We start from the raw sequence: 26545 nt of genomic DNA on the forward strand, positions 1-26545 counted from the left end.
GCTGTACATGCTTTACTCTTGGAATGCAAGAAGCCTGGGCTTTCATTCACAACACTGATGTTCAGGTTTTCTGTAAATGCCAACATTTGTGTTTCACTGATATTCAGCGGTGAGGTTCTCCAACTCCTTCAATAATGCCAAGCTTGGGGAGTTAGTTGGCACTGGAAGAGGATGATCGGTTTGTTGTGACAGATGCACTTTGCTTTTTCCCATTGGATCTGTCATTTGTTTTTTCTTCAAGTATTCATCCAATTCCCATTTGAAATTGAGCTTCAAAAGTTGGTTTGTCTATGGAGGGAATATTTTAAATTTTGTGACATTCAGATAGTTCTTGATCTGTCACAGCACTGAGAGCCCAGTCTTAGTTGTTGGTGGGGTGGAGAACACATTTGAACGAATACGTTAAGGCAGCTGCATGACTGAAACCCCATCTGATTATCTACAAGGAGTTTCCTGTTATTGACTGTGAGCCTGGCCAAATGTAATTTGCTAATCCGTTGAGAGATTTTAAAGGATTCGTGATAATCCAGAAGAAAATGACAAGGTGCAAGCACACTGCACTGATCAAAAGAGAAGGGTAGGCTAGTTACAATCATCTGTGTTCACTCTGGATCTCCCCAAAGCAAACTGTTCTGGGACATCAGGAAAAAGTACCATATCCCCAGAAAATTCCAAATTGCATGGTACAAGGCTGGATGTCGTGAGAGAAATGCTTTGCTCTTCAAATAGTGCTGTGAAATCTTTCACATTGATTTGAAAGGTCAAAGAGCGCTTTAGATTGATGTCTCATCCAAAAGCTGACAACTTAAACAGTACTACAAAACTGTCACAATTATTTGCTTAATTAGTGGAGTGGGGTTTGACCAGTCAGCCTTATGGCTTGCAGGCTGGAAAACTGTTGATTGTGCCACAGTTGACAGCTCAGACATTTGCTGCTCTCATAGCAACCTTAGAAACGCAGAATCTTCCCTTTTTACGGTGTGAAAAGCTCCATTCTGAGCTCCACCAGAGACGGAGTCACATCTTTTGTGTTAGATACTCAGCCAGATCTCAGGTAAAATTCTTTTTCAAAAATATCCTTGGGTAATGCCGGCATGCTGATGTTTCGTACTCTGCCAGCTGACTGGCTCGCTGAGCTTCTTTGTGCGTATCAAGCCGAGGAGTGGCGGATGGAGTTTAATTGAGATAAATGTGAGGTGCTGCATTTTGGAAAGGCAAATTGGGGCAGGATTTATGCACTTAATGGTAAGGTTCTGGGGAGTGTTGCTGAATAAAGAGACTTGAGTGTAGGTTCATAGTTCCTTCAAAGTGGAGTCACCAGTAGACAGGACAGTGAAGAAGGCGTTTGGTACGCTTGCCTCCATTGGTCAGTGCCTTGAGTAGAGGTGTTCAGAAGGTCATGTTGTGGCTGTACAGGACAAACGTTCAGCCACTTTTAGAACACTGCTTTCAGTTCTGGTCTCCCTGCTGTAGGAACCATGTTGTGAACCTTGAAAGCGTTCAGCCAAGATCTACAAGGATGTTGCCAGGGTTGGAACTATAGGGAGAGGCTGAATAGCCTGGGGGCTATTTTCCCTGGAGTGTCAGAGGCTGAGGGGTGACCTTACAGAAGTTTTTAAATCATGAGGGGCATAGATAGGGTGAATAGCCTGTGTCTTTTTCCGAGGATAGGGATGTCCAAAACTGGAGGGCATAGGTTTAAGGTGGGAGGGGAAAGATTTAAAAGGGATCTGAGGGGCAACTTTTTCATGCAGAGAATGGAATGAGCTGCCAGAGGAAGTGGAGGAGGTTGGTACAACAACAACATTTAAAAAGCATCTGGATGGGTACATGAAATAGGAAGGGTTTAGAGGGATATGGGCCAAATGCTGGCAAATGGGACTAGATTAATTTAGGATATCTGGTCGGCATGGACGAGTTGGACCGAAGTGCCTGTTTCTGTGCTGCACATCTGTATGACTCTAATTTTGATCAGATAGTAGAAGACTGGAGCTCAGTGGGAGCATGAAAATGACAGTGTTCCTCCCCTGCATGATATGCACTTACTGTTTGGGTTTTAGCAGAGTTGATAGTTACTCTTTTTGGTTTTGCTTGCCTGGCAAATTTTCAAGGTTGTTTGCCATGGTGATATTTTAACCTGAAACGCCTCGGTTCTGCGGTTCACCCTGAGGTGGTCAGCTTGTTAGTTTTGCAAGGCTTACTTGCTGTTGTGTTTGTAAAACTGCCATTAGTCAGCAAAGAGACAGAGTTTACAGTGGGCGGGGTCAAAATTTTGCTCGTGACGATGGTCCAGACACTCCTTTGACAGGCCCCAGTGTTGTAATTCAGCTCATTTTCCCGATTGCCTTGACCATAGAGTAACTGGAAAAGATTACTAGTGTGCAATCTGTTGACGAGGTGTTGATGAGACTGTAGAGCAGTCGCCTGAGTGCTAATGAATTTTGATGTCTTGTAAATTGAGGGCTGAAAGCAATGATCTGAGGCACTGTTTAAAAGGTGACAGCTTATCCTGTTGCAGGGTCCATGTAAATTCATGATTAAACATGTTAAATCTGTCTGTTATAAACTGACTCTTTCAATTGAGGATTAACCTTAGCTTTCTGAATCTTATTTGCCAGCCATTCTGTAATTGTTCTTGTTACCATACAGTGGAGTTAATGTTAAGAACCAATCTTCAATGTCAGGAAAATGGAAATCAATTGTAAACCCAAATGTGTGTTGCTGTGTAAAATATCAAGAATTTGTATTGCCCAAAAAAGACAGCAGTGCGCTTATTGCCGATTTCTGCCCCTTTGATCATTTGCAACCGAACTATACCAAAGCTATGGGTGTTTTATGATTGTACAATTTTCAAAGTGATATTTTTGTGTGGTTTCTTCCAGAATTAGAGCAGCCAGATTTTGGACAAACTTGACAAGCATATATTTCTGTTGTATGCCGACTCTTGTGATTACAGTGTGATGATGTTTCAGTGAGATGAATCAATTAATTTAAAGCCTGTTCACACCAGTTTTAGTCTTGCGAAGAGATTTCTTTCTTGTTGTGCAGTGAGGTTCCCGTTGCATCCGTATTTTATGAAACTGTCCCAAATATACAATGAATTATTCCTTGTAGTCAACTCTGCTGTTCGGACTACCTCCGGCTACGTTACTCATGCCCTGCTATTTTAAATGTCCTCATTATCTCCCGATTTCTTCACTGAACCACCACACTGCAACTGTTTAGAAACGTACAGACCACTCTAACCAGTGTAATAATCCCCATTTTAGTTCTCAACGTCACCAATGTGGATTTTGCATCCTCCGATCCAAGATCATTTCTTGTTGTTAAATTACTCCATCCTGTTCTCTCAAAGCTGCCTCACCACCCTTTCCTTCCTGCCTGTCCTTCGGAAAAGTACATACCTCTGAGTATTTTGCTCATTGATTTTGATTTTGTTGTAACCATGCCTCTGATGATGTGATCGTACCGATTAACTTGTACTTGTGCATTTTTAATTCATTCACCTCGTTCTAAAGACAAACGCATTCATGTAAACAGCCATTAGTTTTGTCATTTAATGATTTGCTTCCCCCTCGACCTTTTTTTTTGCTGCAGTTTGGTACACACTGTTCCTTCCTGTCCTGTTCTGGGTTTTGTTGTCCAAATTGTAGCCTTGAATGCTGCCATGTCCTCTAGCTTTATATGTCCCTTACTCCCCACTTATTCCTTGCTGCCTCCTCCCCTCAGCCGCCCCCATCTCCTGCCCCCTCTCTCGCTCCCCCCCCTCTCTGACTCTTCTCCCCCCACCTACCCTCACTCTCACTGCCACTGCCCCCCACTCAAACAGGAATGAACCATTGGCTAGTACCGAGCTGATGATGTCATATACCTTGATCTACAAGAATGCTGAGGAAAGTGGCTGTTGTTTTATAAACTGTTTTCCTGGATTGTTTGAAGCTGCTTTGTCAGAGAGTTGACGTTGGAGGGAACAATCTGAATCAGAGCTGATGAGGACTGGTGTTGCAGAAGGCACCACAATAGGACAATTGTTGATCATGTCATTGAAGACATGCAAAGCATACTTCTTTACTGAGTAGCTGGAATGAAAATGTGAGTAGAGAGTACATGTCATCACATCGCTCAGTTGCTGGCTATTTTATGTGTCCCAGCAGAGTGGAGCCACCTTTTCAAACAGTATCTGGAGAACTCAGGACTACAGTTTATACAAAGAGCAATGGATGGAGAAAGGAAGCCAAGGGCAGAAATTGGTCACATGGGTACATGCCCTGGTTTAGAAGTGGTATGATGGCTATGAGAAAATCAAATTGGTTTTTTGATTTAAATTTTTGAAGCATTGATTGTAAAATGAAGCCGTTTATGGTAAGACTGAACAAAGCTATGGCATATTCACGCAGTTAGAGAAATCAAGTATGGTGGTTAAATGCAGAGATGATTGGCAAGATTATTTCCTAGCTTCAAGGCTCTTCGTTAAAACGTAGACTCTAAACATTAGGCCTTCAGCTTGAAGAAATACAGACTTTGAGAAGACCTGATGGTAGTTTTGAAATGATGAGGTGTTTGGGCTCCTGTCCAAATCATTTGAGGAGATAATGGAACCCGTGAGAAATAAAACTAAATTCTTTGCTGAGTTGGGATTAATATCAGAATTGACTTCTCACAGGAATCTCTGTCCTCTGGAACAAGTTGTAACTCGTGTAGTCTTTGAAAGAGGAACAGGGAAGGTGTGTGCGGACAGTTCATTTCTGGTATGGAAAATAAATTTCCTTATTACTCTGATGAAGAGAATTGGGTTCAATTGTGTCGAGTTATGCTGAACTAGTTTGGATTATTGGAGAGGAATTTCAGTGTTTTCACAACCTGTTTTTGGCCACTTCTGGCTGTCCGTGAATATTGCTTGCTCAGGGCATGGCATAAGTATGTACGTGGTTCCACCAAGTCTTGTTGGGGGCAGGCTTGATGGAGCCATGTTGAGCTCCATATGTCTCTTAATATTGCTTCGACTCGGGTGATACATGCTTTTTGTCAGTAACTATTCTCCCACAATAATGTGAGTGAATTTTTACGAGGCAGCTAACATAGACAAGAGACAACTGTGTGTTGATTGCGGTAAGCTGTCTGTCCAAGAGTTGGTGTCTAGAGATAACTTAGTTGCACATGCTTTGCTTGTGAGTTGCCAGTGGTTACGGTTGATTCAAGGAAGTGAAGAAAGCAGCTTGCTAAATGGGGAAGTGAAAACTTTTATTCTCTGCCCATATTTGCAGAGTAAAAGAAAACTGAGCTAATAATGATCCCCTTGCCAAATGTGTTGTGCACATATGCTTTCGGGATTGGTTTACTTCTCCCCATCCATCAGATTGAATGATCATCAATAAAGTCTTCTACAGAGTTCTAAAGGCTCATCTTGTCTGCACATTGCAGCAATATTTGACCAACGTGGCCTTATTCATAAAGGAATTGCCACAATGTCTAAATGCAAGATCACCCAGAGCCATGCCCTTTGTTTTCTTCAGTTCAGTGGGAGTAGATTGAGCTTGCCAATGTCCAAGCTTGCATTCAGGTTGAGTCTGGAATTTGCAAGTTTTCCTACCACAATGGCTCTGTTGAGCTGCACAGAGGCTATCCTTTCCTCTCAGATCGATGTTCTTTGTTGAACTCCAACTGTACTAAATGAGAATTGTAATTGGTTAAGTTGTGTCATCCGTATTGGGTGTGGCCTGCAGCAAGCAGACTTAATTAAATGCATTAATTGATCAAATTGCTGCATCCCATGAGCTTTCGGAGTGTCTTGCCTGGATAATGTAATGTAGATTCATCTGATCACTGTTAATGTCAGTTCTGTAAGTATGCACACCGAAATTCCACACTCCTGGCAGACCTCAGCCAAATCTCGGGTGCATCGTTATCCTAATGTGATGCACAGCTGAACCTGAAGGTATCTATTGAGTTTTCAAAACTTCACACAATGTTGCAAAGAACTAAACGGCCAATGCAGTTGTCTCCATGACTGCGCAGTCAAGTCAGTGAACATAACAAGATGTATGAAATGGAAATATAGGTCACTTAGTCTTTGATGGAGTACTGTTGGTCAGGACACTTCCCTTCTGCCCTGATAGCATGATCTGAATGTCCTCCCGAGAAAGTAGTTGGAACCTTCATTTAACACTGAAATTGCAAAATGGTGTTTGCAACACTGCAGCACCCCGTACTTTGCACTGCCTTGGACTGTGAACCAAGATTATGTGATTGAGCACTTGAGTGTGACCTCAATCCAAATTTCTTCTCTACAATGTCCAGGCCAATAATTATCCTTCAGTCAATGTCATTCAAAGCAAATGATCTAATTTGGTCTTAATCACATGGCTGTTTGTGGGTGCTTGCGAGAAGTTAGCTGTTGTCTCTGATGGTGAATACAAAAACAAAATAAACAGTTGCATTTCTCATAACCACTGGACTTGTGGAAGCGTTTTGCAACCAATGAGGTAATTGTTGAAATATTGTTCCTATTGTAGGAAACACATTGCCAATAGTTGCTTTGCAGTCTCCCACAAACAAAAGGATGAAACTGACTTGATCTGTTTCGTCTGAGGGAAAGGTATTGGCCCGTATATTGGGATAACCTCACTGAGCTTCTTCAAACTGTTGTCATCAGATCTTTCATCTCCCTGAACAGGCAGATAAGACCAAGTTTTGAGGTCAGAGATAGCACCTTTTAGTTCCTCTCTTCTGTAATGGAGTTCCCACCTCGATTTTTGTACTCGGATGCTGGAGAAGGAGTGGAACCTGGAGCCTTATGATTCAGGTGCTAGTGTGCTGCTGGTTGCACTCACTTGGTTAGCTATGCAGTGCTTTGAGACATCCCGAGGTTGTGAAAGCTAGTATTTGACTGCAAGTCTTCGTTATTTCTTAGTGTAGATAGAATCCAGAAAGCTGTAAATTCTAATATTGCGTGTGTGTTTCAATTGTCAATATTTAATTTCTCATTGCAGAGCTTAGCCCAACTAGAGATACTGTGCAAACAGCTCTATGAAACTACTGACACATCGACCCGCCTGCAGGCAGAAAAGGCCCTGGTTGAGTTCACCAACAGCCCAGACTGTCTGAGCAGATGCCAATTGCTGTTGGAAAGAGGAAGTGTAAGTACCATTTTGTGGGAATTCAAATGGCATGGTATTCTGAAGTAATATCAGGAGATTTGGTTTGTGAAATGGGCCAAGCACACTTTTTTAAAAAATTTGTGGCTTGGTAAACTGCTTTGATCTGTTATTAAGGAAGTCTCGAAGAACTTTTCAAGAAGAAATCAGGATGATCAAATGACTGAACTTACAAACTTAGTGGTTTTACAAAAGGGAAATTGAGTTTGTGGCAAATTTATTCATGTGTTGGAGTGTGTAACTCATTGAATAGAAAATGATGGAGTGGAATGGAGGCAGGTATTCACCTGTTCACTTGAATCATAGGTAGGGAAGAACGGGATACTTTGGCATGGAATTTTCAAATCTTGATCTTAAGAGTGACATGGGTGTGCTAATATTCAATGTTAAGAGGACTCTGTTCTTATTTGGAAACATGAGTTTTAAAATGGATTTTGGTTTTTGGTTTTGTGAAGGTTGCCCTTACTTTATTACAATTAGAATTTGTGTTATTGTCACCTGTACGCAAGTTTACAATGTTGCTCTGCACAGTGCCAGCTTAGGTACTGAGTACCTAGGTACAAATGTTAGATACAAATTCGAGAAATAAGGCAAAAAAGTTACATTACCTTATAGTTATTCATGTGACACAATCGAAAAATAAGAAATAAAGTTTAAAAAATAAACATTACAGCCTTTCTATGAGGGGCCTGCAGTAGATTAACATGGGGGCCTTCCATACATGGTCTGACTGGGCTCGTAAACTGCTGACTGTCCGTACCAGTCCCCAGTCCAACAACCATCCCTGTTGTGGGTACATTGGCCGACCCCTGCTGCGCGCGGGCCCACTGGCCGTCCCCGCTCCACTTGAGCCACTTACTTTGAACGAGTTAAGTGATGAACAAGAACTCCTACCCACCAGGAAAATCATTGCAAAGATGGCTTGTATATTTGGTTCTGAAAGTTTGTTATCCTGGCCTGAGGGATTCTGAGTACAGGTTGAAATTTTAAAGTGTTGTGGGATGTTAGCACCTCAGTCATTTAGCAGTTCCTGTCCATTCAACATTGAAACTTATTGTGCAATCTGATAGATGAAGGGTGATTGGAATACTTACTGGTCTGATTCAATCAGATTTCAGTAATTTCACAGTGTTGTTTGTTTGACTGTGATGCGTATTTCTTTGACTTGCACTCAAAAGGCCAGTGTAATTTGCAGTGTTGGAATTTGGTACTTGAGTGAGTTTGTGGTTTGTTGTATTGAACTGAAAATGCACTTTGTCTGATATGAAACGTCTGTGACCTTGCAAGTTTTTCATCTTCCCGAGCGATAGGTGGATTCGTTTTATCACCTCTCCTTCCTGTAGATGCATTGGTTTTCAGAGCGGTAAGGATAGAGCCAAATAGCTGAGATAGACTGTTCATTTTGCTATGTGGCAGCATCATATCCAAGTCACTTGGATTGGTTTTAATTATATAAAAAAGATAGAGACTAGAGGAGGTATAAAAACAATTGAGAAAATAATACCTGAGATGTTGTGCCCAACAAGGAAGATTCATCTGGCTGGGATGACTCCTTGAACTGAGGGAGAAACGGAGGTGATCTGCTGTATGCCTTTAAGGGTATAAAAGCAAAACAACTAGCAGCAGCATTAGGCCATTCGGTCACCGAGCTTACTCTGCCCTTCATTTAGATCCTGGCTGATCATCTGTGTCAGTGCCATGTTACTGGGCTTTCTTCCTTGACCTTGCTAGTCTTCAGAAATGAATTGATTTCAGCAATTGTCTTCAGAGGTTGAGCTTCCACAGCTCTCTGGGGTTGACAATCCAAGAACCACCACTCCTTGAAGGAAGAAATTCCTCGTCATCTCAGTGTTAAATGGCTTGCCCGTTATTCTGAGTCTGCGCTCCTTGGTTCTAAACTCATTGCAGGAAAGAAACGTGTTAACTGCATCCACCCTGTTGCAATCTGCACGAATTTGGAATGCTTCAGTGAAATGCCATGGGGGACTGTTGAGGGTGGTTCATTCAGTATTTCAAGGCTGAAGTAGACCGATTTTTAATCAGTAACGCAATCGAGGATAATGGCGAGAAAGCAGCAAAGTCAAGCTGAGGGTTATTAAATCAGTTGTGATCTCATTCCACTGCAGAGCTGATAGAATGAATGGACAACTTGAACTTTTACCTCTTATGGCCACCTCTCATTCTTTGAAACTCTAAAGAATACAGGCCACTTGGTTTAGCCTCTCCTCCTGAGGCAATCCTGCCAAGATTTAGATAGGATAGGCTATGTTTCACTGTGAGAGTAAAAACACGGAAAGGATTATAAAAGTCAAGATTGTCACTCTAAATACAATAGAGTGTGCAGGAGAAACTCCTTTACTCCAAGTTGAGGCAAGTTGTGCATATACCTTGAAGGTGCAGCTATCTAACTCAATGACGAAGAAAAACTTGTCGGTGAGTTTACATTAAGAACATTTGGAGGAGCTCTTGGAAAAGATGAAGACTATCATGGGATGAATAGTCTGTTTCAGTGATGTTAACACAATATCATGCTGCACTGCAGTATATATCCCAGTGCATAAGCAGTGGTAGTGAGTAATTAAATCAAGAGTGTCATCAGATTTTCTGCTGCAGGCTGTCACGGAACTTGGGATCAGGCATAAAACTAAAAGTCACATTTGCATGTTGTGCTTATGTTTCTGTGGGCACAAATAAACACTTGTGTCATGGTTTGAAGGTCATGTGATTAGTGAAATGAAATGAAATCTTAAGTTGTACGTATCAGTTTTTCTGCTCTGAGCTGTCAATATTGCAGAAATCTTTTAATTCCTGGGGTTTGGGGGTGGGATGCGGTGACAACCTGGATCTAGCAAATCTCACTACTTGTCAGCGATGGGCTACAAAGTATTTGTTGTTTGCTGCAGATGTGAATTTCTCCAGAACTGCGGTCTTAATGTTGTTATTATTCCACAGTCGTCATATTCACAGTTGTTGGCGGCAACCTGTCTTACAAAGCTTGTGTCACGAACGAATAACCCCTTGCCTTTAGAACAACGCACTGACATACGTAAGTATGACTTTTTATTTTCCCGCTGAGCTTTGATAAGGGGTGCAAAGGAGCCCCTTAATGTTATTGCGAATTTCAGACTTTTCTGCTTGGAATGGTGTGGGAACCGATGATGTGTGACTCATGTATCTGATGTGTTTGAAGGCTGAATCATTATTATACTCTTCTGAGGCAACTTGCCCATGCTGATGTCCTGAACATGTCTCCTTGCTAACATTGATATTCTGGGTTCTTGCATAAATAATGATATACTCTTGGGTACTCTGCAAACTTCTGGGGACTTCATTCACATACTGAGACAGTTTTGCACAGGTGATAAGCATTAGGCAGATTTGACAAATACAGAGATGCTTTTGGGGTGACCCTCTTTAAATACAACGTACCTATGGGTACCCTCTGCTCCTCTCTCAATCCTGGGAGCTTGCAAACACAGAGTCCTGCGTAGTCTTTATAAATAATGATACGCTTGTGAAAGCTCTTTGCAAATACCAGCACGCTATTTAGATCTCTGAGTACTGATATTTAACTTAGCATCAAATGTATTGGTATTTCATTAAAATATGAAACCAAATCCTGAGCTTTTTGATATGTGCCTTTCAGACATGATATTAATCAATGGCTCCATTTGCAAGGTTTCGTGATGTAATTTGATTCCGAGAGAAAAAGTGTTTAAGATTCCTGACTTGAATTTAGCCTTCACTTGGTAAACATGGCAGACTAGCTGATCATTTATTTGTGGTACCTTGCTGTGAACTTTGACATTACTTTTGTGGACTAAGTACCAGTGACCTCACTTCGAAAGTTAGCTTTGGAGCACTGGACACCTTCACTTCTTCATTCCAGACCCCCGAGCTCCAAACATTTAAGCTAATTTTGCAGTGAAGTGCTAATGGGGTGTACTGCAATGTAGGTGGTGCTACCTTTTGGCTGCGATATATTAAATATGCCTTGACACTATTTCAAAGAAGAGTGGGGCATCCTTTGTGGTGGCCTGGCCAATATTTATCGTTCAGTCAACGTTGGTCAGCAGATGATCTGATCGTTGAATTTGTTGCTGTTGATTTGAACTCGCATTGTACAAATTGGCTGTTGTGTTTCCTACAAGAAAGAACCCTCCTGCTTTTAAAAAAACTGAAGTAGTTCATAAGTTTGTCAAGCAGGAGATCGCTTCAAATTGTCCAAGGACATTTACAGATACAGATTTGTTTTTAAAATTGGGTGCATTCACTGTGTCTTTTCAAGGATGTTGCACCATTTAATTTGCTTTCCCTTTTTCCCTTGGTAAAAGGAAACTATGTCTTGAATTACTTGGCAACTAGGCCCAAGCTGGCAAACTTTGTAACGCAGGCTCTCATCCAGCTGTTTGCTAGAATCACCAAACTGGGCTGGTTCGACTGCCAGAAGGATGAGTACGTGTTCAGGAATGTCATTGCAGATGTCACGCGATTCTTGCAGGTAGGCAAATGTCGTCTTGTTCCTAACAGAGCTTTATTTGGGTCAGCGTTCATTCACAAAGCTGCATTTGAAGTTTGTTTTGACGTTTTCTGTGCTAATTATCTGGAATGCATGCATTTCTTTCCAGAAGCAACCATTGCAGAAAAAAGTTCATGTTCATCTGATGCTCTTCCACAGCTCAGTAGGTGAAGGCAGTCTCCTGAGCTCTGTCAACACAGAGTCTGCAGAAGGATCCAGACAGGTTAAGTGAGTGGACAGTAAGTTCACAAACAAAATATAAGGTGGTAAAGTGTGATGTTACAAACTGGCGTGAGGCGTAGAGGAGCTGAATATTATTTAAGTGGAGAAAGACTGCGGAAAGCTACAGCACAGATGCAGTTCCAAGTCGTTGTCCATGAATCACAAAAAGCTAGTGTCCCAGTTCACAAGCTAATGGGGAAGGCAAAAGGAATGTTGGCCTTTATTTCAAAGGAAATAGAGTTTAGCTAAACACTTTTCAGCCCACAGCTAGAATACTGAGGACAGTTTTGAGCCCCTTCGCTATGGAAAGATATGTTGGCAGTAGAGACTGTCCAGAGGAGGTACACTCGGCTGATCCATGATATGGAGACACTGTCTTATAAAGAGAGCTTAAGTCGGTCAGACTTGTAATTGTTGGAATGTAGGAAAATGAGAGGCGATCTCATTCAAACATAAAAGATTCTTGGGCGACTTCACAGGGTAGATGCAGAACCATTGTTTCCCTTTGTGGGAAAGTCTAGGACCAGAGAGCATGATGCCAGAATTAAAAGTAGTACATTTAAGCGAGAGATGAGGAGGAATTTCTTCTCTGAGGGTCACATGTCTTTGGAATTTTTGTAGCAGAGCTGGGTTATCAAGCATATTTCAGGTTGAGACATTTTTCATCAGTGAGGGAGCCCAGGATTATGGGAGAAAAGGCAGGAAAGTGGAGTTGAGGATTATCAAGCCACTGAATGGTGGAGCAGCTGGACTACTTCTACTCATACATTGTATGGTCATCTGAAGGGTCCCACGTTTAATTGCTGTGCCATGATTAATCATGAGAAATATGGAACCAACGATGGTCAATGATAATGATTAATCATGGTCTAATTCAGACGCCAGATCGAATGAACTTAGTTTGTTTCTCTGCTGAGTTCCTTCGTATGTTGCAACTTCAGTGCTTTAGAGTTAGAATGTGACTTCTGACCAATGATGTGGAGGTGCCAGTGTTGGACTGGGGTGGACAAGGTCAGAAATCACACGACACCAGGCTCTAGTCCAACAGGTTTATTTGGAATCACAAGCTTTTGGAGCGCTGTTTCTTCAGGTGAAGTTGCCTTTGTGACGAAATGTTTGCTTCTGCCCCTGATTTTCTTGTCCACAGTTGTCAGTCTGTCACCTCTCCCCCTCCTACTAGTGGAGACGGAAAAATGGAAGCAGGAGGAAGTTCTTCGGCCCCTGAATCCAGCTGCATCATTCACTGTGATCTTCGATCATCTTTTGGTTGAACTTTCAATATTCCTGATTCCTTGAGAGATTGAAAGTTTGTTTCTTCCAGCCTTTAAAACGTTCATTTAAGAGAGCATCTGCAGCCCTCGAGAATGGAGAATTTTGCAGATTCACAACACTCTCTTTTTAGTGAAGGCAGTTCTTGTCTCAGAAATAGTTTCTCCCTTTTTGCTCTGCTGTGAGGCCTGCGCATGTGGGCTAGGCTGAGGCAGGGTTTATGTGAAGTTATGGTCAAGTAGGGACACTGCCTTGGATAGTCTTCACCTGTTTATCTTGACCATTGTAACAAAGCTTACAAGTGGAACAGAACTTTTATTTTGTCTCATTCTGTCGTGAGACATGGGCATTGTGGCTGATCCAGCCGACTAAATATTGCGTCCTTAGATTCTCCACTCAGCTAAACATCAACCATTTCCCTGTGGGTCATGAGTCATGTGCAGGCCAGAACAGGTAAGGGCAGCAGTCCCTTTCTCGAGGGGCATCAGTGAATCTGGTGGGTTTTTATGAGTCGTTTCTTGGTCATGATTAGACTTGGCTAGATGTTGTCTGTTGAATTCTAATTCAATCTGTTGTGGTGGGATTCAAACCCAGAGACCCAGAACATTACCTGGGTCTTAGGATTACTCAATTCAGTAGCAATACCATGAGGCTGTTTCCTATCCCTAATGGTCAGGAACCCCATTGGAATACTGGGTTGACCTGACATCTTTATCACACATCCTCCCACATGAACTTGATTAACACTTCATTCTAGCTTCCATCTGGTCGAGGCAGAGATGGCCATTTATGTGAGCCCGAGAATCCTGGAGGATAACAAATCAGATGTTAATTACGGTTCATGTGATCTGGCAATATTATATGAAGAAGAAGTAAACGAGCACATTTTCTGTGTTTTCTCTCCCCAGGACAGTGTTGAGCACTGTATTATAGGAGTAATGATTCTTTCTCAATTAACCAATGAAATAAACCAAGTAAGTTCATTCATAGAAGTAAGTGTCTGATTTTTATCATTTATTTCTACTTCATCACTTGCAATGTTTGGTATTGAGTGCCCATTATATTCTGCTCTCAGCATTTTTCTTCCTTCCTTGCCGATCATGGTTCTTGTCCAGTGATTCAAAAGTCACAAGATGAGTTGGGATGAAGCATTTGATCCAGGTCTGGTGGAATGGATGTTTGTTGTATAACCATATGCAACCACTTGTACAATGGGCCGAGGAGCATACTGTTATGGGTTGTTTTCACATTTGAACCAAACAGGTTTACTCAAAGAATACATTGATCATGGTCAAGGAAGTATGGGAATTGTGTGAACAATGGCATTGTTGGTTGATCCAAATTTCTGTTGTTATCATTAGGAATGAAATATTTGATCCTTTCTTTCCAGAACTTTCTTTATCTGTACTTTTCCCTCGGTCTTTTCGCTAGATCTGTGGTGGATTCTTTGTCAATTAACAATGCAATGATTTGTTTGTCTTGAAGAGTCTGAGTTTGCTGTTAAATACTAATACTAAAGCATTGCTGCACAGAAACAGGCTCTTTGCCCATTCAAAAGTGCATCTGTGCTTATCACCATGCAAGGTTTCCAACCGCCTTCCCGTTCCCTCCTGCTGATTGCCCCTTCCCACTGTTCACTGTATCAAATTCCTTTGCACTTGTCAAACTCTTGATGAGGTCTCAGCCTTTTGGCGTAAAGATCCTCACCCCCTTCAAACAATGATAAAAAGATGAAAATGTGTACGTTCTGAATTATTTAAAGACTAGTGATTGGCCTGTCCAGTATCCATTTTTAGCTGGCTCCTCAGTGCACATGTCCAGCCAATCATGGAATTTGGAGCATCAGCAAAACAGAAGATGGTGTCCCTCGGACAAGCTGATAAAACGCATTCTCCACCATTAGGGATATTGAAATATGACCCCTGATTTCAGCATCATCCATCTTCCCTGTGCCCCTTCACAATTTCGGACACCTTCATGAAGTCATCCCTCAGCTTTCTGAAGAAAAGGGGCCCAGGCTATTGTTTTTCATGATATAAGCTCTCAGTGGTGATGACATCCTTGTTCAAGTTTTGCAATTCTCCAATACTTCTGTGTATTGCTTTCTAACGTGGAGACAAGCATTGAAAGCACTTGTATAGTGTGCTGCAACCAGATTTCCATAGAAGTTGCTTATAACCTTTCTGCATATTACTTGTGTTCCATCAATGAACCTCAATGCTTTGTTCACATTTAACAAAGCCTTGTTAACATGCGTTGTTACTTTTAATGATTCATCAAGCGTTATATTATCTCGCTGTTTGAAGTGTAGGTGATACATGGTGAATGATTTTGTATCTTTTTCGATAGGCTGACACTACACATCCGCTGACAAAACATAGGAAAATTGCATCGTCATTTAGAGACACATCACTATTTGATATCTTCACACTCTCGTGCAATTTACTAAAGCAGGTAAATGTTTTACATTTTACTGGCCATCAGGCTGCATTGTGGATTGTTAACCAAATTTTGAAATGATCCAGTGACCCTGTAGGTGACACTGCTGTGCATGTAGGTAGTCTTCTGTCCAAAGACAACTTGGTGATATTCGTAAATGACCTCGGAAGCAAAAACAAAGGAATACAGTTCTTTGTACTCCCATCCTGCCCCTTGCCTTTATTCCCCTTTGCTCATCTCTCCTGTGCCATGGGGCTTGGTGCATCTCTTTTCTACCAGTCTTTATTCGCTTTTACCCCATCCCCCAACATCCTTTTGAATTGTGAACAATTCATTTTTCTGGACAGTACTTTTACATTTTGAGGGAACAACCTCGTCATTGTCACATACTGCTCCATTGGGTGATAGATTCTTGTCGTAACAATACCATGTTTAATGGTGTTCATTAACTGGGAGTTGGACTCAATGTCCTAAATAATTACTAACCCTCCATTAAACTCAGCAACCACAGTACAGCAAATATTATCCTCCTTAATCAGAGGTTTAAGTGAACAATAGAAGTTACTTCAAAATAACTGTCACACACTTCCTTGTACATAAGAACTAGGAGCAGAAGTAGGCCGACTGGCCCTTTGAGCCTGCTCCGCCATTCAGTAAGATCCTGGCTGATCCTTTCGTGGACTCGGATCCACTTACCCGCGTTCTCACCGTATCCCTTAATTTCTTTATTGTTCAAAAAAAATCTTTTTTTTTTTTTGAAAACGTTTACTGAAGTAGAGTCAACTACTTCACTGGGCAAGGAATTCCATAGATTAACAACCCTCTGGGTGAAGAAATTCCTTCTCAGTTCAGTCCTAAATCTGCTCCCTCTAATCTTGAGGCTATGCCCTCTTGTCCTAGCTTCACCTGCCAGTGGAAACATCCTTTCTACTTCTATCTCATCTATTCCCTTCATTATTTTATATGTTTCTATAAGAACCCCCTCAATCTTCTGAATTCCAATGAATATAATCCCAATCTACTTAGTCTCTCCTCATAAGCCAACCCCCTCAACTCCGGAATCAACCTAGTGAACCTCCTTTGCACCCCCTCCAGTGCCAGTACATCCTTTCTCAAGTAAGGAGACCAAAACTGCGCACAGTAGTCCAGGTATGGCCTCACCAGCACCTTGTACAGCTGCAACATAACCTCTCTGCTTTTAATCTCAATCCCTTTAGCAATGAAGGACAAAATTCCATTTGCCTTCCTAATTACTTGTTGTACCTGCAAACCGACCTTCTGTGATTCATGCACAAGGACACCCAGGTCCCTCTGCATAGCAGCATGCTGCAACTTTTTACCATTCAAGTAATAATCCTTTTTACTATTACTCCTACCAAAATGTATGACTTCACATTTATTTACATTGTATTCCATCTGCCAGACCTTTGCCCACTCACTCAATGTATCTATGTTCCTCTGCAAAGTTTCACAGTCCTCTGCACACTTTGCTTTGCCACTCATCTTAGTGTCATCTGCAAACTTTGACACCCTACACGTGGTCCCCAACTCCAAATCATCTATATAAATTGTACACAAAACCATCATCCTAAATACACATTTCAGATTGGTGAGGTGAAAACCAGTGTGTTATCTGTGCGCATACATTTGCTCCAAGTTTTTAATTAAGCACTACATACCCTTTTCATGTCAGATTCAGCCTCTGCTTTAAAGTAATAATTGGCAGTGTTTAATGCAAGTTCGTCCACTGTATTTCATTCCATATAATAACTCCTGAACTTTGGTCACTTTGAGCGAGAGATTCTATGTTCATTTGCAAGGGACTGATTGCCTAAGTTTACCTGACCCCTCATCAGCTGAGTATTCCTTCACCTGCCATTTAAAACTATTGTTCCCTTTACAGTCTCCCTTTTCTCTTGCCACGTGCATGCCTTGCTCCACTCTGTTCGTAGGTTAGCGAGTGAGTTTGTCAGTAGCAGCCACAGCATAGAAGTATCCTCTGATAGGAGGAGCCTCCCCTCAGAGATTCTGACAGTTCTGTTTTCGGGCATGAGTGTTTTCCCGTTCAACAACCCTTTGATTAAAGTTCTCTTGGCATTTTGGATAAATGTACTCTTTATCCCTTTGCATTTTGTGTTGTGTTATTTGGCCAAAGAGCATGCACCCAGTGCTTAGTATCATTTGCCCACCTCACTCTCCTGGGCCTTTTCCTAAAGTCAGGAGTGCTGTCAGCCAGAAATAGTAGGCTCCAAATGGAGTGTCACTGTCATTTCGTAACATTTGCCCAAACATCGTGGAAAAGCTGACAGTTGAAGCACTCTTTGCTCCATTACTACTTTAGAAATAAAACACATCTATTGTGGATAGGTGTATGATACCAGAAAGTGTTAGATTAATGAGCTGACTGGACAAGACAGTGTAACTTTGTAGTTCGAGATGACAGTTTCTCCCAGTTCAGGAGGCTGAGCAGAAAATGTGATGCCTTGAAATATGGTGAAATGCCATTGACGCGACTGTGAAAATGTCAAAGCCGAACACTTAGTTTGAACAGTGCCTGTTGATTGGATCAGTAACTAATGGTGTGCACGTTGTTGCAGGCATCTGGAAAAAGCTTCAATCTGAATGATGAAAGCCAGCATGGGCTTCTCATGCAGCTTCTCAAACTGGCTCACAACTGCCTCAACTTTGACTTCATTGGCACATCAACGGATGAGTCCTCAGATGACCTCTGTACTGTCCAGATTCCAACCAGCTGGAGGTCAGGTATGGTCATATTCAGCAGCTCTGCTTTGAGATTGGTTAGCATTTTGTTCGTATTTCAGTTGAAAACCTCTGTTGTCCTGTTCATCCTTGCTCATTCTTGCTCAGTCCCCAAATCTCTCCCATGCGCACACTGCCTACCCCCCAGACACAATGCTTACTCAAACCCATTCTTCGTCTTCCCACACTTTCCACTCCCCACGCACAGCTCACCCGTACTTTCTGTCCCTCCTTCACTGCAGTCTGTTCCTCCCCGCTCTCCTTTCCATTTCCACCTTCTATACCTCTGTGCCCCCTTGCTCACCATGTGTCTCCATGTCCCTTCCCTACCCACTGTGTCACTTTTCTCCCACACATCTCTCCTCTCTCCCACTTGCTGTCCATTCATCTCTCATTATCTGTTTTTTTCTCTTCTCTTTCCGTGTCTGTCCCCTGAATTCTTTCTTCTCAACTGTTAATGTTGTGTCATGCGTCTTGTTTCCATTCATCATCTTATCAGTCTCCCTGTCTGTTTTATCTGGGCTATATGGAGTCTCTGTAGTTTGTGAGATTCAGTATTTTGGCTAACATGTTGTGCTGTGTGCACCACGTGTGCAGCTGGGTGAATTTCCTCACTCCCTGCCACTTCAAGGTGTGGTGCTGACTGGTCAAGCTCCACTCATACACTTAACGGTGACAAGCAAGCCTCTGAGCCAGCCGCAAGCCCCTCGGCTGACGTCCTGCATTGCTCAGCAACCGGCAACTTCTGGGTCTTCAAGATCATTGCTGACACACAAGGCCTCACGGTTCTAACTGGTGCCAAGTGCTTTTCGTTTGGGGCCTTCTGAGGTTGGAGTGACAGCTGCTGGGGGTTCCAGTGGGTCGGAGACAGGATCAAGGGAATGGCCTTGAGTGGCCACTCGTTTGATTTCTCTCTAACCCCCCAATACTCTTCCCCACTGGTGCTGGACTGGGAGACATAGTGGCCACAGCCCCAACCCATTGTGCAGGTCATCTGGTTTCCCAGTTCTTGGCTGTCAGTGAGTTGAGGCCATTAAGTGCCATCACTTGGTCACTTGCGATGTTTAATTGGTGGCCAGCCCAAGGTCCCCGTTGGGCCTTTTTGACCAACACACAATTGAGTTGGCAAGAAGTGGTTGGAAATCTATCTCCAGGGCCATCCCGACCAACTGTTTGTCCCCTGCCATCTTCCTTGCCAGACCCAGTGAGAGCAGAGTAGCATCCTTAGTTTCATGGTAATTTAAATTGTAAACCCCTCTATAAATGACCTTCTATTGGCTGTCTGAACCCTGTTGATCTGGGTTTCAGAGAATTTGTGGATGAAACTGATGGCGTTTGGACGATTTGACACAGTATGGAAATGTGGATAGTGGAATTTGGGCTTGTCTTTTTTCTCCCCCCAACATTTGTTTGCTCACTTTTGGCAAAGCTGTTTGCTCACTGTCAGTGCCACGCTGTTCATGTTAGATCCTTCATGATACGATCAGAATCATTTATTCAGTAACTTAACTGAAACTACCCTGTCTCTCATTATTTCAGCTCAAGTCATTTAAGTTTGACAGTACTTTTTGACATTTTGCAGACAAAACTGAGGTTGTCTTTTTTTGATGCATTCTGTAATTTGAGTTTACTGCTGCTTAGATTTTAGCCTTGGTCTTTCATATCAATGACTCTACATTGCCTGGCTTTCTTTGAGTAATTATGACTTATTTTGTCATATTGCTGTATTACACTCCTGTGAAGCATCTTGGGCGATAGAATGGCGAAGACACTCTCTTAATTCACATTACAGTTTTCGAGAGAGAGAGAAGGTGGAGAGCACAATTTGAGATTCTGAAACACGTTTATATTTGATTTTTCTCCCCACGCTCAAGATTCATGATTGCAGAAGCCATAAATTGGAGCATTTTTCTGTCATCAATTTCTCTTGGAAAAGACCCATGTTAAATTCTGTTATCACGTTGTATTTGAAATATTTAGAGTTAGAGACCGTGTGTCTTTATCATTTCATTCCCCATGACCCAGGCTTGCCGTTACCTCTTCAGCATTACTCAGGTGCATTGGAGTTTACTTAAGGTTGCTGCTGCATTCCAGAATGTATAGTGCTGGACCCACTTGTTTCAACACTAAAGCCATTGCTTTTCAATCCTGACAATGAGGCGATTGTGGTGATTGAAAGCTGCTGGATCTTGTTGACTGTGAGATCCTTGGCTGCTGCTGTTAACCGGGGCCATTCGGGAAGCCCTGTCTGATGGATATAACCAGGAGATTAGAATCTCCTCGTTTCAGGGGATTGACTCTGAGCTGGTTGGCCACAGCCGGTCTGTTACACACAAAATAAAGGGTGACTTGGTGATGGGATACTGACTCCTGCGCAGTTATTTCAGTGATTTATAGGTACCAAAACACAGCATTTGCATGTCGAAGCACAACTACTGTTCATCAAGTTCATGTTCGAATTATTTTGAATGAATCTGTTCACTCTGCGGCTAGTGGGACTTGAACCAGAATATTTTGGCTCGGAGGTAAGACGCTATCGCCGTGCCGCAAGGCCCCCTTAAATGATCGTAGATCAAACTTGTAATCTTCTGTGAGCACCACCATCCTGATTGAAGTCGATCCCTTTATCAATGAGGCCACAGCGAATGCTTTCACTAATCGTATTCACTACCTGGGGCATGTGAATCTTGAACCTGGGCCTTCTGACCCAGAGGTAGAAACACTAATATTATGCCATAAGAGCCAACACCATGTTCATCTTCTAGCCTGCTGCTTATTGCATGTCACAATAATGATGGAATTTTTACCTGACTGCAGCCATTAATTTTTAGCCCAATAAACCCAAATCTTAGGCAAGGAACCTGTCCGAACTGGGGGAGAACTTTGACAATAATAGGTATGAAGTTAGCTCTTCCTCCCAAGCTCTATATGTTCACATAAGTGTCATATCGTCTCCTGTCATTTCATGGGATTGTGTAGTGACAGCGAGACCGGCATTATAGCACCTACTTGCAATGATATCATCATGCTGTATCCTGTAAATCACCTTCATTCACAGTTTGCTGCACCTGAATCCAGCCACGGTCAGGCATACTCAAGACTGACTGAAGCATTGAGACCAAAATCTTTCACCTGGCATGAAAGCAAATGTTTCTTCATTGCTAGCCATCCTCCTCTGTTTCATGATTGGTTGACAAGTGGCTATATGGCCAATCATAGTTCAAATTTAGACACTGGCAGTCATGGTCATTTTCCTTGAATAGAGATGACTGGGTTGGCCTCACAGCTCTGCAAAATATGTTTCTTTAATCTGATTAAAGTGAAGTGTTAGCTGTACCTCCTGTCGAGGACTAGCTTCTGGGTATGTATGTTGGAACTGAGTCATCATGATGGAAGATAACGTCAAACTGAAGCCTGGGTTTGTAGGGTTCCAGAAAACTAGCCTTTCTCACCTTTTGTGCATTAGTTGTATTGAGTCATGCCTGGTAAGGTTCACCCACCTGAATGTAAACCTGATCTTAGCACATAGAGAAAATAGAGTAATCCAAAACAGCATAAATTTAAGCAAGTCAGGAATAACTGCAACAAGTAATTTAGCTGAAACTGCTTTACTCCAAATCTGGAGTAGTTGAAACAAAGAGGTATGTTCAGGGGAATCTAGATTAGTACATGAGAAAAGAATAGGAGGAAATGTTGTGTCGAGATCAAGTAAATAGATTGGGAGGTAGTTTATGTTGATCTTCAAGACCTATATTGACTTGGACATGTAGTGTGTGAATGTGCTACGTACTGTTTCCATAGAGACAACAGTACTACCCAAACTCGACTTAACTTTCCAGGAACAAACTTGGTTGACTCAAGTCAAGTTCATGTCTGCAATTGAACTTAATGTCTTTACTTGCCTTAAAAAGTGAAGTCCACATGCTATTAATTATTGTAACTAAATGTGTCATCTCACGGGGGTACTTGGAATAAGTGCAGTTATCCTTCAACAAAACTTGGCCATTACCCATTTCAGCATAATCAAATCTACACAAAAACCGAAAGAAACGGTCTTTACACTATAGAAGGATAAATTAAAATAAGCCTCATCCGCAATATATCTTCAAAGAGCCACCCTGAAGATTCTTTACATTTCAACAGTCAATATTCATATCACTGAAATATCTCTGTTCTTGTCCACAAGGTAGGTAGCCTCCTCAGTGCTGTATGTGTTCTAGTCCATTGGACTAGTAGATACAGGAGCAGAATTAGCCCATTCAGTCCATCGAGTCTGCCCCGCGATTCGATCATGGCTGACATGTTTCTCAATCCCATTCTCCTGCCTTCTGCCTGAAACCCATTCGATTCCCCTTGCCAATCAAGAACCTTTGTATCTCTGCCTTAAATACTCTTAATGACTTGTCTCCACAGCCCTCTGTGGCAAATGATTTCCACAGATTCACGTTCTCTGGCTGAAGAAGTTCTCCCTCATCTCAGTTCTAAAGGGTTGTTCCTTTGTTTTGAGGCTGTTCCCTTGGGTCCTTGTCTCTCCTACTAGTGGAAGCATCTTCTCCACGCCCTCTCTATCAACACGCCTCTCAGTGCCCCCCTAAGTTGCAAACAAATCTTCCCCGATCCTTCTGAACTCCATTGAGTACAGACCTGGAGTCCTCAACTGCTCCTTGTATGACAAGCCCTTCATCCCCAGGACCATTCTTGTAAACCTCTTATGGACTCCCTCCAAAGCCCACACATCATTTCTTATATACGGGGCCCAAAACTGCCCTTAATATTACAAATGCCATCTGACTAGAGCCTTATACAGCCTCAGCAGAATATCCCTGCTCTTGAAATGTCCTTACTGTCTTTGGGAAGGAATGCCATCCTTATCTGGCCTGGCCTCCATGTGGCACCAGAGCCCCAGCCGTGTGGTTGATTCTGAACAGCCCTTTGGGCAGTTAAGGATGAGCAATAAATTCTGGCCTATCCAGTGTAGGCCTTATCCTGTAAATGATTTTTAAAAAATGAATACAAATGTTGCAATTTCTTTCCTCACTACCAACTGAGCTAGCGTGTGTTAATCTTAAGAGAATCCTGAGCTAGGACTCTGAAGCCCCTTTGTGCTTCAGATTTCTGAAGCCTTGCCACATCTTAAGAATAGTCTGCGCCTCTGTTCCCCCAGTCGAAGTGCACAACCTCACAATTGTGTTCCATGTGCTGCATCTTGGCCCAGTCTCTTATCTGCCCAGGTCCATGTGCAGCCTTCCCACTTTCTCAACACTACCCATTCCTCCCCTTATCTTTGTGTGACCGGTTAACCTTGCTTCTTCTATCAGGGACAGAGCAGTGTTTGGAAAGGGAGGAAGGATTTACAGAGAACTAGAGGAATGTGCATTCAATTGTCACACAAATATATTCAAATCTACTCCAAAACCTTGGAAATGCTGTAGCTCGGGTTGTCGATTTTGTGGTTGGTTGGCTCGCCGAGCTGGTTTGTTGTTTTTCCGCAAACGTTTCATTACCCTGCTGGGTAACATCATGGGTAACAGTGCAGCCACTGATGAAGTGCTGTTGTGTTTTCCCGCCTGTTATTTGAACTCTGGAGTCCGTTGAGCTGGATTACCTCACTTCCAGTTTTCCTTCGCAGTGGGGTGTATACACGGGGTCAAACTCTGTGTTTGTTGATGGCCTTCTGATGCCATAGAGCTTGACCCCGTATATACACTCCACTGCGAAGGAAAACTGGAAGTGAGGTACACCAGAGTTTAAATAACAAGCGGGAAAACACCACAGCGCTTCATCAGAGGCTGCACTGATGATGTTACCCAGCAGGGAAATGAAACGTCTGTGGAAAAACGAACCAACTCGGTGAGCCAACCAACCACACTATTCAGCATTTGGTGAAACCAATTAGCAGCTACTAAGTATACCAGTTCCTCAAATAATAATCCCGAGGATATTTCCACCTTTTGTCTCTGTTCCTGTGTCGATAATGGCACTGAGTGGAAGCTCATCGTAATCAAGTCTGTACTTAAGAGAACAACAGGGCTTTTCAAGCATCCCTCTGGAGCTTTGTTCGCAAATACTCTTCCTTGCATTGATTTTTAAAATATCATTTGCTGTCTGGGAACCCTGCTGTAAATCATAACATTCTGCTTGTGAATGCTCCAAGTTCTCACAGAATTCTATGATAAAACCAAGAATTGCAGATGCTGGAGATCTGAAACAAAAACAGAAATTGCTGGCAAAACCTCGCAGGTCTGGCAACATCTTTGGGAAGAGAGCAGAGTTGAGGTTTCAATTCTGCTTCCTGTTCATTAGAAATAGATTTCGTTGGAATACTTCAAGTGTTCGCTCTAATGAAGAGCTACCGGACTCGAAACGTTAACTCTGCTCTCTTCGCTTAGATACTGCCAGACCTATGAAATTTCTCAAGCAGTTTCTCTTGTTGTCACAGGATTCTGTGCTTGCTTGTTGCATGTTAAAGAAGAATCTTGCATTCAGATGAGAGCTTTTCCCAGTGAAAGAGTCTTAGAACTTTGCAGCCATTTACATAATTTTGAAGTGTTGTCACATTTGGGCAGCTGCAGCAGCTAGTTTGCACACATACCTTGTTCAAAAACAGTGCAGCACCCAGTTCAATATTGTCTTGAAGTGTCAACCTAAGAACTGAAGTCTTGAGTGGTGCTGGAACGTAGGTCATTGTCACTCAGTGTAAATGATATCTACAGTGGCAGGGCTGTTGCATTTTGGCCATGGTTGAATACTGTGATGATAATGTAACGTGGCTTTAAAAGGTATATTTTGTCCATTTTTTTCTGTGAAGATGCCAGTGTTAGATTTGATTGGACCAAGTCAAAAGTCACACAACTCCAGGTTATAGTTCAACAGGTTTATTTGAAATCACAAGCTTTCGAGGCTCTGCCCCTTTATCAGATGAGCCCTGATCAAGGAGCAGCGCTTTGCAAGCTTGTGATTCCAAATAAACCTGTTGGACTATAAGTTGGTGTTGCGTGATTTCTGATTTGGTTTTGTGTTCGATGAGAGGTTTTGAGCCAGAGATGCCAAACTGTCTTTTCCAAGTCAATAAAGTAAACTGCTTGATATGCCTTGGGGTTTTTTAAAAAAGTTGGAACAGTAAAAGCAGCATGAATGGGTGGAGTCACGCTCCCGCAGAACCGTAGGTTTAGTTTATTTTTAAGTTGTTTTTGTGGTTTTGAAATTGTTTGTGGTAGCTGCCATACCCCCCACCCGACCAGAGTTTTCTCTTGTTCTTTTCTCTTGGACTGGAGAAACACCACATGTGCAACAGTCTATTTTGCTGAATTTACCTTTGCTAAGGGTGTGTTTATGGGATGTTACTATATTGGAACAGTTGTTAATTAGCAGTTAAATAATCTACTATTCCATTAAATTTTCCAAAAGAGTTAGTTGCACCAATTTTTTTTTTGTTTTGTATTTTAACTGGAGGGTAAGAATAAAGTGTCCTTTGCTTAAAGTTGAGTCGTTTAACTCATTGAATTACATCTGGAACACAGCACCCTACACTTGCCTTTACATAAGATAACAGTTAGGGCCTAGGCTATCTCCTTGATAGATTTGAATGGGGTTTGGTCTAGTCCCTAACAGAACAATAGAGCTACTGTTTTGTGGTTAATTAAAAAGTAATTCTGCAATGAATTCTCATTCTAATTCTTAGATTTAGGTTCTGATATTTGATGATCATTTGAATATTAGATTCTGTAACGAAGGCTGTTGGTTCTGTTAAAGAAAGTAACAGTGTCATTGACTGGATTGGCTGTGCTCAGAGAAAGTTTACATGTTGTGGGACATTTAAACCTCTATTGTAATCAAGGAGTGCTGTGTCTGGGACATAAAAGAAAGAACTTAATTAGTGAAGGAAGGTTGATCAGTTTAATTGAATTCAGTGAACTGTGTTGCACATTCCAATTGCAAAATTATACGTCTGTCTCTGATTTCGAATAACAAACTCCGAATTGTGGTTTTTGGCGTTTCTTCATCTTGGAACTGAACGTCTCAGTTGGAATATGTTTTTTGTATAAAATATTGGGGGATTGGATTGACTTAGCTTTTCTTTATAATTGCTGCATAAATTACAGCGCACAGTGAGGATATTGATTGCTCATTAGCTGAGAGTTTAAAACAAGATAGCTGCATGTGCAGCATGAGGAAGAATTAG

General features: G+C 42.1%; 1 protein-coding gene across 2 annotated transcripts in view; it reads left to right on the forward strand.

Annotated features, from left to right (window-relative positions):
- The window catches only part of xpo7 (exportin 7), a 96579-nt gene that overhangs the window by 18082 nt on the left and 51952 nt on the right, over positions 1 to 26545 (forward strand). The window contains exons 1-7 of one of the 2 annotated variants that reach the window (XM_048618568.1): positions 6686 to 6802; positions 6990 to 7136; positions 10107 to 10200; positions 11489 to 11655; positions 14073 to 14138; positions 15514 to 15618; positions 18201 to 18366. In XM_048618568.1, coding sequence (XP_048474525.1) covers positions 6794 to 6802; positions 6990 to 7136; positions 10107 to 10200; positions 11489 to 11655; positions 14073 to 14138; positions 15514 to 15618; positions 18201 to 18366 — 754 coding nt within the window. In that variant the 5' untranslated portion in view covers positions 6686 to 6793. Of the gene's footprint in view, positions 1 to 6685; positions 6803 to 6989; positions 7137 to 10106; positions 10201 to 11488; positions 11656 to 14072; positions 14139 to 15513; positions 15619 to 18200; positions 18367 to 26545 lie in introns of those variants that run through there. The other variant, XM_048618567.1, reaches the window with a different exon arrangement.

Source organism: Rhincodon typus, chromosome 40 (genome assembly GCF_021869965.1).
Source record: "Rhincodon typus isolate 14 chromosome 40, sRhiTyp1.1, whole genome shotgun sequence".
Classification (NCBI taxonomy): Eukaryota; Metazoa; Chordata; class Chondrichthyes; order Orectolobiformes; family Rhincodontidae; genus Rhincodon; species Rhincodon typus.